The sequence below is a fragment of the Tachypleus tridentatus genome, chromosome 10 (genome assembly GCF_004210375.1).
Source record: "Tachypleus tridentatus isolate NWPU-2018 chromosome 10, ASM421037v1, whole genome shotgun sequence".
In the NCBI taxonomy this organism is placed as follows: domain Eukaryota; kingdom Metazoa; phylum Arthropoda; class Merostomata; order Xiphosura; family Limulidae; genus Tachypleus; species Tachypleus tridentatus.
In genome coordinates this window covers 181,155,145-181,169,932 of record NC_134834.1, presented here as the reverse complement: position 1 = coordinate 181,169,932, position 14,788 = coordinate 181,155,145, and the positions used below count along the sequence as shown (strand labels likewise).

The following is a 14,788-nucleotide window of genomic DNA, read 5'->3' as shown; positions in this document are numbered from 1 at the left end:
TTAGTTAGTTTATTATATTTTGCGTAAAGCTATACGAAGCCCATATGTGCTATTTTTCCTTGATTTCGATGTGGCAGAATAAAAGGAGGAAGCTAGACAGCAACGTTCAATTCTGCATCTTGAGCTAATTTTGACACACTCCAAAATATAGGGTTTTACCACAATGACAGATTAACCAAGTATAGCCTCCCCCCTCCAAAAAAAAAACAAACACGTATTGGCTCACAACCTCACCATATACTTTTTAAATTACGATCTTTAACAACGATTAAATTCATAAGGAGAATTACCCAGGTGAATATCAATATAATGAAATCGATCAAAAGAACTACATTGAGTCTGTCTCATGCACGTGTCTCGCACTAGACCTGTGCATTCTCAGATATAATTACAAAATCATATAGATTGAAGCAAAAATAGTGAAACTTATTTAACTTTAAAAATGATATTTTTCAAAATTTTTACACGTTGACTTTTTAAATGTCAAGTTCAAACGTAAAGCACGAATAAAAACATAACACAAAGTTCGATTTTCTTCAGGGCCGGAAACCATTGAATAATATGGCTATGTTTGACTGTCATTCTTATAACGCACTCACAGCCCCAAAGTGCAGAACGACGATTCTGGTTGGTGGTAACGGGATATGATTTTCTTCATGGCCTGTTTGTTTGTTTGTAGTTTAGCATAAAGTTACACAAAGGACTACTTGTGCTATGCCCAACACGGAAATCGAAACCCAGTTTTTAGCGTTGTAAGTTCGCAAAGTTCACTGTACCACTAGGGAGCATTTGCTGTCTGAGCTTATAGAATAATATTGGCTATGTATGACACTCATTTTTATAATACACTCACGGCCCCAAAGTGCGGGACGAGGATTTTGGTTGGTTAACGGGACGAAAACTATAAATATCAAATTGAGAGTTCGACACGCTAACTACCGGGGGTCTCTTGGCCTCCTACTCTCCAGGATTATACAACCAAAAATTTAATTTAAAATATATTTGAAGAACTTTAAAATTATTTAATGAGTGGATCAATCAATTAATCAATCAAAGTCTTTATCGGTATTTCGGGAGGAATAATTGGATAATTTGGTTTGAATTTCACGTAATATTAGTCAAGGGCTATCTGCGCAAGCCGACCCTAATTTCACAGTGATAGGTTAGAGGGTAGGCATATAGTCATCACCACCCCTCGATAATTCTTAGGCTCCTCTTTTACCAACAAATGATAGGATTGTCATTACATTATAACGCCCTCATGGTTGAAAGGACGAGCATATTCGTTGACGGGGATTCAAACCCGAGACCCGTAGTTTGCAAATCGAGCTCCCTAATCGTCAGGCCTTCACTTGAATAAAGCGAAACGTAGTTTTCAATAACAATGGGTGGACACAAGAAATGAGAACACGAGCTTTTATTACTCTTACACTGAAATTACCTCTTGCTGTCGTTAGTCCAAACACTTTCTGCTTGTAGATATTTCTTTTATTCCAAGCGTACGTGTATTTAATGTGAGGGTCAGCTTCAAAAGTCTTTTCAAATAGAATACCTTCTACGACGATACGAAGAATAACGAGTTGTAGCGTTTCGGGAACTTTCGAGGGCGTCAACTGAAGGTGAATTGTGGATAGGTAACCTTGAGCATGACTACTGTGGTAAACTAGATGCAAATCTGAGCCGGGAATGTTGACTGTCTCTTGAAGGACCTATAACAGTTCAGTTCAAATAGTATGCTATTGAGGTGGTTTGAGATCATGGGTTATCTTTAAAGAACGGAATTTTTTTATTTGCTTCATAAATTTTTTAAACTTTTAAATAAACGATATGTATTATTTTTTATTCGTTCTATATTTTAACCAATACACGAAGAAGAAAGATCTGAAACTAACTTGAGTTTCTGCAACGAGAACACTCTTCTCTGTGCAACCTCCCTGAGAACCAGGGCGCCATGTCTGGTAGACGATTGGTTTCATGACGTCATAGTCGTGAGCGAGACAGGGATCCTGCTGATTTTGGCTGCCACCAGATGAATTATCTTCCAATGTAACCGACATAACAACTGTTTCCATGACAACGATGTCATTCCAGGGCACCATGATTGTACGCTTGATTGGATGAAAATGACTTCTTTGGAATTCTAATGTCACCGCGCCTCCCCCATTGACAAGAATGTCAAACCTATGGAAATGGTGAATAATGTAAACTAGGTAAACTAAAGAACGGTTAAGTTCTAAGACGATAAAAGTAAATGTACCTGTTTCGTGTGTCAGACCATTACGTTTATTCGTGGTAGTCATTTATTTAGCGAGTACTTACTTTAGAAAAGTACGAGAGAAACTTTAGATAATTTAGCGACGACTAAAATTATTCACTGTACTTATTATCATAATAAACACATGCTCACATGAATGAGAAGAAAGATAAAGCTACTTGAAAGACAGGCGGAAATAAATAAATTGTTTTATAAAAAAATATCATTGAACAAATAGTAAGTCTGAGCTGCAGTTCTCTAATAACAATTGCATGAAATAAGTCTCTATGTTTAGGGCTACAGTACCCTAGTAACAGTTACATGAAATAAGTCTCTACGTTTAGGGCTACAGTACCCTAATAACAGTTACATTAAATAAGTCTCTGCATTTAGGGCTACAGTACCCTAGTAACAGTTACATGAAATAAGTCTCTACGTTTAGGGCTACAGTACCCTTATAACAGTTATATGAAATAAGTATCTGCATTTGGGGTTACATGAAATAAGTATCTGCGTTTAGGGCTACAGTACCCTAATAATAGTTACATGAAATAAGTATCTGCGTTTAGGGCTACAGTACCCTAATAACAGTTACATGAAATAAGTATCTGTATTTAGGGTTACATGAAATAAGTATCTGCGTTTAGGGCTACAGTAGCTAGTAACAGTAACATGAAATAAGTATCGCATTTAGGGCTACAGTACCCTAATAACAGTTACATGAAATAAGTCTCTACGTTTAGGGCTACAGTAACTAGTAACAGTAACATGAAATAAGTATCTGCGTTTAGGGTTACAGTATCCTAATAACAGTTACATGAAATAAGTCTCTACGTTTAGGGCTACAGTAACTAGTAACAGTAACATGAAATAAGTATCTGCATTTAGGGTTACATGAAATAAGTATCTGTGTTTAGGGCTACAGTACCCTAACAACAGTAACATGAAATAAGTATCTGTGTTTAGGGCTACAGTTACATGAAATGAGTATTGTACTTCTGGCTAAAAAACACGGGCGTTTTACTTCCTTCTCATATTTGACCTTAAAATTTTCAATTCTGATCTAAAGTAATAGAATTACTATAGATACCCAACATTAGTATGATAACAAACATTTTTCCATGTTTTCGAATTGATCTTGGAAATATCTCTAGTACAATCTTTAATTACTTTTACACAATGGAATACGAACGTTAAAACTAGTGTAACACGCAAACAAACAACAACAACTGAAAATAAGCCGTCACTGACCAGTCAACTAATCGTTTAGACCATTGTCCAGTTTCCTACCGATTTATAACTTCTTCTAATTTCTTTCGTTTTACAAAAGTTGACTTGGGAAGGATCAAATTACCCGAATTTCAATAAGGATAACAAAACAGTTTTTTAATATCATGCGGGTTATCTGTGTTCATAACTCAACAGTGTAAGGTTAGAGGGAAGACAGCTTGTTACCGCACCCATCACTGACTCTTGGGCCACTCATTTACTGAGAAATAGTGTGATTGCCCGTCACCGGTTGAAAGGGTAAAGATGTTTGGTGGCATGGGGACTCGAACCCTCGACCCTTAGCTTGCCAATCGAGTGCCCTAGCTACCTGGCTATGTCGGGATGTGCTCGAAATAAGCACCAAAACTTATGATCAACAGATTTAGGTGATTAGGTGAAGGGACAGAAAGTTCAAAATATACAAATTGGATAGTGCATGGTGGAAGACACAAAACAGTATGATTAACCAACAGTAACATTCCAGAGAATAAGTCGATGAAGAACCATAGATCACGTGAATAAGATTGTTCTATTGTATATCCATCTACCTCATTATCACATCGTAAACCAACCTCGTCTCACTATACATATACAAGCTACTACATCTGTTAACAATATATATACATAGATATGTTCTAGAATTGTTAGTGATTTTGAACAAAGCTCATATTCGTTTTTTTTTTTTTTATCCTGGTTAGCGACTAAACGTAAACTAACGTAACTTTCTAGAGTCATGAGACTAAGTTATTCTAAATTTAATATAATCTATCTATTGTTTGTTTGTTTTTGAATTTCGCGCAAAGCTACACAAGGGCTATCTGCGCTAGCCGTCCCTAATTTAGACTAGAGGGTAAGACTAGAGTGAAGGCAGCTTATCAACACCAACCACCTCCAACTCTTGGGCTACTCTTTTACCAACAAATAGTGTGATTGACCGTCACATTAGAAAGCCCCCACGACTGAAAGGGTGACCATGTTTGGTGCGACGGGGATTCGAACCCGCGACCTTCAGATTACGAGTTGAACACCTTAACCCTCCTGGCCATGCCGGGCCTATTTAGTTATTACAGGAAAACAAAACGCAACTGAAGTCGTGTATGAACGATATAAGAAAGCTCTTACCAGCCATCTCGACGCGTTAGTGTAAATCCAAAATGATGGCCGGCAGCAACACCGACACGAACACCGGTCAGACCATCTCCCTGTTTACTGACCACTCGGCCACGGATGACGGACACTCGGCTAAAGACAAGGATTATTAAAGAGAGCACGTGGAATTCAGAGGATATTTTTATTGTTTTTAACACTTTTTTCTCTTATCTTTAGTATTAACTTTATCTTTGTTACAAATCAGGTTGAAAATTTACGTTCTCATAAGTAAATACATTCTTTTTTTAAGAAATAAAATTTCATGGTTTATTATTGAGATTGTTTGTTTTTAAAATGACTCAGTAATTACTTAAAATTAAGCTTAAAAATTCGGTTATTTTGCTTCAATAATTTAATTTTTATTAAGAAAAAACTGATTGAACTTAAATTCAATATACACTTTGCGAATGAATATGAAGACATTTATATTTCTTTAGTTTATTCATTTTCATTTACGTTTAAATAGCAAAATAATATGCATTTAAAAGTATTAAAAGGTATATTCATGAACCCTAAGAGTGCATGCATTTTATCAAGGCTAAAAAATCTACTCGAAATAAAAGATATTTGAAAATTTAATATTGGGAAACGATTTTGCAAAAAAGCATAGTGACGCTAGTCAAAGAAACATTGTTCAAAACATTCAACTAAACCTGAGACCTATAGGGGGCGTTGGTGCAGTCATGCATCAGGCGCTAAGATGTGTTTGTTTACAGAGCTATCACAAACAACATTGAAGGAACATCTACATCGGCTATGATCACATAAACATAACAAAAGTCTCAAACTAAATCAAATTCTATACAAATGTCTAGGACATTCAGTGAACACAAAGACACACACTCACAATAGGCTGCGTTAAGGTTCTTTTCGTCAGACAAAACAAAACATCCAGCATAACCTTCAAGGCGGCAGCATCCCTTTAACAAGGAACGCCTGTCCGCTTAGCTTTTAATAAACATAATATTTACAGTAATTAATTTTTATAACAGATTCCACAGCTTGCAGCCCTAAACACATACCGTGGTCGGACACGGAGCTGGCACGTTTTTGCACAGACCGTACATTGGACTACGTGGAACATAACACAGAATACTACAGAGCCAAGCAGAGCCAGCAAATCGTGATGAAAGCAGAAACAAAAAGCTTCTGTGACTGGGGAGGAAGGAGAGGAAAACAGATGGAGGGCATACTTACCTCTTCTCGAAGGCACTCCAGAATTGACTGCAGGGCCGCGCAGACAGAGCGAAAGCAGGGACACAAATGTACGGTCAGCATATGATCAAAGGAACATTAACATTGAAACATATAAACACTGAACATATACACAATCACACACACACACACATTCGCAAACACTCACCCGTACATGTACAAACAGTAGGCACACATACAAACAAGAGGATGGGAAAGGACTCAGAAACTGAATGGTGAAGAGAGAGAGAAATAGTTGGGAAAACATGATATAACTCTAGACTATATTCGTTACCTGAATCTAAATAACATGTCCGATATATATTTTATACAGTTGAGAAAGTTGTTCATGTTGATTGTAGTGTATGAACCAACCAAACCAAACGAGTTACGTTTGGTTTGCCTCTCATTTTTCGTGAAAAATATTCGCTGTTTTAGTAAGTAATGTGATTATCAGTAATGGGACGAAGGAAAATACAGAATTATGATTAACTTACTAATTAGATTTGACCACAGTACAGTATGTGCCAGCGGATCTGGGGAAGGAAAGGTTGGAGGATTGCAGCAACCCAGTTTCCCGTGGACTACTAAACAAAACTACCTTTAGGCTTAAGTTTCTTGTGGACTACTAAACAAAACTACCTTTAGGCTTAAGTTTATTGTGGACTATTAAACAAAACTACCTTTAGGCTTAAGTTTCCCGTGGGCTACTAAACAAAACTACCCTTGGGCTACTACAGAAAACTACTTTTGAGCCGAAGTTTCCCGTGGACTGCTAAACAAAACTACCTTTGGGCCTAAGTTTACCGTGGACTACTAAACAAAACTATCATTGAGCCTAAGTTACTTGTGGACTACTAAACAAAACTACCTTTAGGCTTAAGTTTATCGTGGACTACTAAACAAAACTACCTTTGAGCCTAAGTTACTTGTGGACTATTAAACAAAACTACCTTTAGGCTTAAGTTTATTGTGGAATATTAAACAAAACTACCTTTAGACTTAAGTTTCCCGTGGTCTGCTAAACAAAACTACTCTTGGGTCTAAGTTTCCAGTGGATTACTAAACAAAACTACCCTTGAGTCTAATAAAGAAACTATATATTCTAACAGGTTTCATGACCTGGTGGAAAAGCGACCTCCTCCCTTACAAAATATTCTGGTTCCACCCCTGACATATTTGCGAGGCAATAATTCAACACATACAAAATACTGCTAATCAAAATACAAAATTATTTAATGACAGCATCTTCTTTCCAAATTATTATTTCCTATTTGTTTAACATAGGTAAGAATAAGCATTTGTTTCATAGGACATATACTTGATAAGTCACTATTTTGATGTGAAGATACAGAATATTTTATTTTAGAGCAAAGTCATATTGGGCTATTTGCTGTGTCCACACGGGTAATCGAATCTTGGAATTTAGGTTTGTAAGGCTGTAAAATTCGTACACTTACCTTTGTCCCATCAGAAGGACAAAGATATAAATTTTCATTCTGAACATTTGAGCACTATACTAAAATATGTTCACATTAGAATAATATCCAGTTTAAAACAAAGGAAGTATTATACGAAAATATAAAAATTATATTCTAGGTATTTTCAATCTGACAGCGCATTGTAAGACTCATAAGAAACGGCGTGATTTCATTGTTCACTTTCATAGCTACCCATAATTTATAGTTGTTGACCAGAGGGAGGCCAACCAGTTAGCAGCACTCACCATCCAGGCGGCTATTCCTAATTGAATAGTAAGATTGTTTGTCACATTTATAACGCTCCCCACAACTGAACGTGCGAAGTGAAACGTGTTCAGCGGCATAACGTCTCAAACCTTGGACCTTTCAATTCTCACTCCTACGTGCTAACTGCTATGCCATGACCGACTCAGTAGTTTAATAAAGATTGGTTTGTGTGAAAAGAATGTAGAAAGTTATGTGAATAATATGTTGATTTGCTTCTTTCTAATTTGTTCCAGAAAATGATAAACTATATATGATTTTGAACAGAGTCTTGTTTGTTTGTTTTTTTACTGAAAAACTCATCTAATTTGGATCTGTTATAATCATGCCTTCAAACTGTTTAGCCTTGTAATTAGCGATAAAGGTCCATTTTACAAATATATGTATGAAATAAATTGCTTACGAGTAGATGACTTTAATGGCTACAGGGATCTCTCATAGCACACGAGTCTCAATCAAAAAATTACAAAAATAACAACACTTAATTACTGCTGGAGTCTCCCATGTACCTTAAATGTTGTAAAAGTTAAAGAGATAAAATTACTCAGTATGATGCAATAAGTGGATCCCACTAATAATAAGTTATTTAAGAATAAGTCAGTGATTTGATGGATTACAGTGTATCGCAATGGTAAAAAAAAATGTATAAAAATAAATCAGCAGTTCGAGGGTTTAAAGTGGATCCAATTGATAATAAAATGTATAAAAATAAATCTGCAATTTGAGGATTTGCAGTAGATCCCACTGATAGTGTAAGTTAAATAAAAATAAGTCAACATGTGTGTTTTATTACAGCAAAGGCATATCGGGCATCTGCTGTGTGCACCAAGGAGAATCGAACCCCTGATTTTAGCTTTGTAAATCTGAAGACTTGGCATTGTCCAGCAGGGAACAAAATAAGTCAATAATTTGGGAATTTATAGTGGATTCCAGATCCATCGGTACGGAAAGACATAAAATTAAACTACTAATTTGATTGTATAGAAATATATTTTTCTCTTGAAATATTAAAAGCACTAAACTTTTTTTTTCGGTAAAAAGTTCTTTTTTTTCTTTAACAAAACAGTTGTTAATCTCACTAGTTTTTCCTTCCAATTCTTTTTACAAGTCCTTTGAGAAAACTTCGTAATTTTAAGGATGAAGAGAAAATCTTGTTCGGCCAAATGGCTTCAGATTAGATGTTTGTGAAGGGATGAAATGAGGCAATAGTAATGAATGTGCCACTGATGGCAGAGAACGTGCAGAGCGAGCTAGCTAGCTGTCCAGTGACTCCAAATAAAGTCAATAATTGCTAGCTGTTCGAAAACATGACAAGCTAACCACGTGTGAATACTGTAGTCATCCGTGGCGTGCTACGGAATTACAGTTTGTTTTATTACCATTAGTTACTGTTGCAGATGGAAAATAGTTGAGTTATTTCAGACACGCAGGGGAAGGCTGAAACTGCTACCATGCATTTGGCTTAATGATGAGTTAAAATTTTTTTGACGTTTGGGAACGAGCTTACACGTTTGTCAAGTGACCTTGGTTAATGTTAATGTTCTGCTTTGAAGATGTTTTAAAATATTCAAATTTTAAGACAGTTCCGGTAATTGAGTGTACAGATTTCCGTTTATCACCACCATCATCTTTGGTATTTTTTGGGGGTTCATAAATATTCTGATCGATAGATGGCAATAGGAACACCTCTTAGACCATCAGAACTCCTACGTTCTGATGTCAAAAGCATCATCACCGTTATCAATCGTATTTCCAGTCCGATGTTGACATTTTATTATTAGTTTGAGCACAAGGTTATCCGAGTTGACTTACTTGCATAGCAGTCATAGAAAATGAAACGAGAGTGAAAGAATGTTGGCCAAGCATGTAATATTACATTGATATTGTATTTGAATATAAATTACATTACTAAGCTATGCACAAACTGAATTACAATAGGAAAAAAAAAAGGCTTACAGAACAGCCTGTGTTGATTATCGTACGTTCAGAATGCATGTCACAGAAAACGGAAAAAAACAACATTTAGAAGTAAACGCTCACCGAAAACATAAAATATCACATGAAAAGAGCCAGCCAGCTGTGTCATATAAAACAACACAGACACTCACACACACACACACATTCTCACCTATATACATACATGTACGCACACACACTACGGTTGCTAGGTAACCATATAAAACAATACCTTTCGTCAATACCACGTAAATAAACATATAACATATTAAAACTTCACGAATAGATGAAAACATGTTATATATATTTGCGAGAAAACCCCTACCGACTTCTTTTGCAATTACAATTTGAGCAAGATATTGTAAAAATACTTCTTTACGAACAATTAGCTACACGTATGCGTATTTTCGGTGTACAATTTGTTGACTCGTGTTTTTGAAGATGTTATAAATAGTGTAACGTTTCGGTTTTAGGATGTTTTAAAGCAGTGTTGTGAAGCGAAAAGAATATTGAATGCTTACTAAAATAGTTATTAAAACACACAAACTAATAACATAACTGAATTAGACGTAAAGTTTTATTGAGGTGACATGAAACAAGGGAAGAGTGGGGTTTGGGTAGATTTTGACACACAACAAAAATTACAACTGCGTCAACAGTACAACACACTCCGTGTGACCACTGACAGATTGGACAAACACGCAACCACATAGACAGGACAAACGTACAAAATACATTTAAATGTAATACACAAAAATATTTAACTTCAAAATATATTCAAATTTAGGATTACAATTAATTCATTTGTATTCAACTCAGCAGTTTCCGACAGTTAGTTGAAAAAATATTTACACTGTTTCTCAAAAATACAAGTAATAATATTAATTAATAATAAAAGTTTCGAAATTCAAAAGTTATGTGGCGCATAAAATGTCAATTTTTTTCATTTTTTAGTAAGTAGATGATCGAAAATCCTGAATAAATTAAAACTTTAGCAAAACACATTTCGTAATTTTTATGTTTTAAAAATTCTCAGTTCTCGTAATTCATTCAATACAGGATATAAGGGAGGAAAACCTTAAATCTTTCATTTAGACTGAACTAGATAGTAACAGTTTTATTGAAATATCTAAAAAAGAAAGACAAAAATTAGAACATATATTTAGAAATGTTCAAATCACAAAACATTTATTCCTTTATCAAACACTGATTGAATTAATAAATACAAATAACAAATCTGGATTTCAAAATAATAATGTAATATTAATGCATTGGTGTATATGTATAAATGTGTATATCAATGTACTGATGTGCATATAAATGTGTATATCAGTGCTCTGGTGTGTACAGAATTAGGTTTCAAGTTAATTCGTTGAAAATTATATATTATGGAAGGTAACCATGGACGTTCTGGTCTAATTTGTGGGGCGGTAATAAAATCGAGTGAGTGACCGCTGGAGGATCATTATCTAGTTGTCTTCTCTCTCTGAAATATACTAGGTAAAATAAGGATTCAGGTCAACAATGAGCACGAGAGGTGGTTTGAGCTTTTGTTGTTTTGTGCATAGTTAAAATAGTTTCAAACTATTTGTGCTCCAAAGAAAAGTCCCGCAATACGTTCTAAGCTTTTAATAAAACGAGGTATGGTACCATTTCGTATTATTTTATTTTTCTTCTTTAGTTTTAGTTCGCCTGGATCTAACGCGAAGAACCACTCGGTTCTTACAAACTTACGCTGAATGTAGCGTAGAGAAACGTTTCGTACGAGCTTTAAAAGACCTGTTCTGTTGTCTTTCCTTCCAGGTTTAGTCACACAGAGCAGTACGCTGGGACGATCGATAGTAATCAATATGATAAAAAGCAGAGAATGAATAGAAGCCCATAATGAAGGGTTCTCTAGGCTTGAGGTATAGTTCGAAAGTCCTGCTGTGTGTGCAGAAAATCTAACGACCACACCAGTTCGAAAGCAAAGCTCTTCTGATAAGGCTTTGTATCTATCTAAGATAAAGGTTGATGGCATTGTTGAAGTTTACTGTCTCGTAGGAAGACTTCTAAACCCACTGAATGTCTAGCTTAAGTAATTCTGGACTCTGATAGAGTACATGACTAAGAAAAGCTGTAACGTGGTAACTTTAGATAGTAGAGTTAACAGCTCCTTTTGTTAAATGGCCTGTGCTATTCTTGTCAGTTTTAAATTATACATATATATATACGGACTTAAACATGGTTCAGCAGTTTCCATTTAAACTAAACGATAAACATGTTTTAGACGAACTGAACATTATCAGAGAATGAATAAAATATACTCTTTTTAAAGGAAGTTTAAAAAAATTCAGGCTAGGCGAATAAGACTTTCCTTGTTGGGCTTAAAGGATGACGTGAACATTTCTCAATGTTACCAATTTTAGGTTAAAACAAATAACAACTAAAAAAATGTCAGTTTGTTCTAAACGGCTCCACAGAAGTCATGTGTGACTTAAAGTCACGAAAGACGAAAAGTTAGACAGTGGGGGAAAATAATCTAAATACTGATGATTTGCAAGTCAAAATAAAGTTGTTGTTTTTGTCTGTTTCGAGTATAAATGGAGATTTGACACTTCACCGAAATTACAAATTTTTAAACAACATCTTGGAAATGAAATGGCTCAGTGGTGTTTCAAACTATTAAAAAATTTTGCTTGTTTTCTCTTTAATCAGTTTCAATTTTTACAAAATTGTATTTATAGCAGACTTGTGTTGATTTAGGATGTATTTGCAAAGATCCATCAAAAGTATGGCAGGCGAGAGTAGATGACTAGGATTTTAGTTTTTGGAGACTGTGGTAATTTTCATATATCCAACAAAAGCACAATTTGGAAAAATTTAACACTCAATCCAGTTATTAATAATTTTAAGAACTCGTCAAATTACACTATTAGGTAATAATTATATTTATGTTTTTATCACGTTTTACATGAAAAATTCGCACCGAAACTTGTGTGAAAGTTATTTGTTTCCTTTTAAATCTAAAAACCAAAACTATCACTGACAAACTGGATCTCCTTACCTCTCAGAAAATTCGTCTCTGTGTGGATAGTTCTGAACACTGTCCTCGTCTATTAAAAATTTCATTTTCTGATAAAATGAAGCAGTGACAGCTGGTGGCTGTTTTCTAAGGAGAATATCTAGAGGATCAGGAGATGACATACACAATACATTGTCTTTACACCCGTCGTGGTTACAGCATTCGCTGTCTGCGCAGTCAGTCAGTCCGTCTAAAAGACGATAAAAAAATTCTGAAGGTTAAACAAATCACGTCACCCTGTCATCACTCACTAGGTTTCACATTTTTTCAATAAATATGTAAGTATTAAATTTGGATGACAAAATACCTTAAAGGAAAAGTAACAATGTGTAGAACTGGGAAAAATGTTTATGTCAAAATAAATGTAATATTTAAAGGACTTCCTAATCAAGAAAGCAGGTATAATTTATCTATCATCTCTTTGAAATATAAAATACAGAAAACCATATTTTTTTTCTTTATGGAAGATATCCAGTGAGGCATAAGAAAATGATCATTGCATAACCACATTATAGAATATGCACCTTTCATTATGTTAGAGGTGAGACGTAAAAAGTACATTCCATTTTCATACTGTAGGATGTGTATTACTATTATGTTTATAGCAGTGAGACAAGAAAGAAAGAACAATGCATTATTATATTGCAAAAGGTGTATTTTGTTTCCTATTATTAACGGTAACACATAAGAAAAGAAACGTTATTTTGCTATGTTATAGAAATGTGATTTTATCATATTATTAGCGGTAAGGCATAAGAAAACAACACTGCGTTATCTTCTCATTCTCGTACTATAGCTTTACCATACTATTGATGGAAAGACACAAAAAAAACAAATATTATGTTATCATATTATGGGAAATGTGAGTTTATCGTTTTGTTAACGGTGAAATATAAGAAAATGAATATTACATTATAATGTTATAGAGGATATATTTAATGAATTTTATTAGATACGTTTCATAAAAAAAGACATGTGGCATTAGGATGTTGTAGAGAATGTACTTATATTATATTACAATTTTAGACACACAAAAAGATTCCGAATCTAAAAATTGATCAAAATTATTTTTTAACCGTGAAACATTTCACGACACATTTTTGTTTTCGCATTTAAAAAGAAATGCGCAGAAATCACTGAAGAAAAGAAACTATCAAATTCTCTAGCGAACAACGGAATTTCCAAGAAACGAATCAAGTTAAGATTCTAAGATTAATAAATGGTATTAAAACAGAGCTCGGTGAAAATCACTGCTAAAAAAATTACATTCAGAGGCAAATATCATTTTTTAATTGATATTGTAACTAGAGAGGATTTGTTTGTTTTTAAAAAAATTAAACACAAAGCTTCAAAATGGGCTCTCTGTGCTCTGTTCACCACGGGTATCGAAACCCAGTTGTTAGCGGTGTGAGTCTGCAGACATAACGCCGTGCCACTGAGGGCAACTAATGAGAAGAAATAGTATTTAGACATCAAAATGATTACCAGGTTTTGATCAAAATGATGAATTTTATGTTACATTAGGAATATGTACAGTTTAAAAGCTACGAAAACAATGATTGAATTTCGTCTTTAAGTATACCACAGGGGAAATGGTTTTGTTATTCTTTTTCTTAAAACTTTGACAACCGAATCTCGGAAAAAAATAACTCTGACAAGATTTCTTGTGACGTGTAAAAGATTAACTTGCTTTTGAAATGATTAGTCCTAGCGTTAACGATCGTACTGCCTGTTCCATTTTATAAGCCAGTGTGGTTTTATAGCGAAACTACACGTTTGATAACAACATGCTTATTTATTTCTTGTTTCTTCTCAAATCCTTTAAAGATGATACCCTGTAAAACGTGCTTTCCCGCATAGCTGCACAGCTCAGTACAAAGGTGGAATAATTGGATTCTCTCTCTCCGTCTGTGTGAGTGTATATATATATATATACATTAACGGTTATTATGTTTTATATTGTATATTTAAACCAGTAAATTGATTACCTGAATGGAACTTGAAAAGTAATTATTTTGTTTCAGTAAAAGTATTTAAAACTATTCGTTGAACATTTTACACTTTTGAGTCTGTTCGTCATAATTTGTTTGCTGTTAAGTACAAGGCTACAAATTGAGCTGTTTGAGTTGTGCCCAAAACAAGTATCGAAACTCGGTT

The 14,788-nt window shown here is 34.6% G+C and overlaps 1 protein-coding gene across 8 annotated transcripts in view; it reads right to left on the bottom strand.

Moving 5' to 3' along the window:
- Positions 1-14,788, bottom strand: part of LOC143231058 (teneurin-a-like) — a 473,661-nt gene that overhangs the window by 22,376 nt on the left and 436,497 nt on the right. For 7 of the 8 annotated variants that reach the window (XM_076465565.1, XM_076465567.1, XM_076465566.1 and 4 more), the window contains 5 exons: positions 12,614-12,821; positions 5,870-5,896; positions 4,646-4,765; positions 1,893-2,181; positions 1,442-1,709 (listed from right to left, as the gene is read on the bottom strand). In XM_076465565.1, coding sequence (XP_076321680.1) covers positions 1,442-1,709; positions 1,893-2,181; positions 4,646-4,765; positions 5,870-5,896; positions 12,614-12,821 — 912 coding nt within the window. The remainder of the gene's footprint in view (positions 1-1,441; positions 1,710-1,892; positions 2,182-4,645; positions 4,766-5,869; positions 5,897-12,613; positions 12,822-14,788) is intronic. The other variant, XM_076465569.1, reaches the window with a different exon arrangement.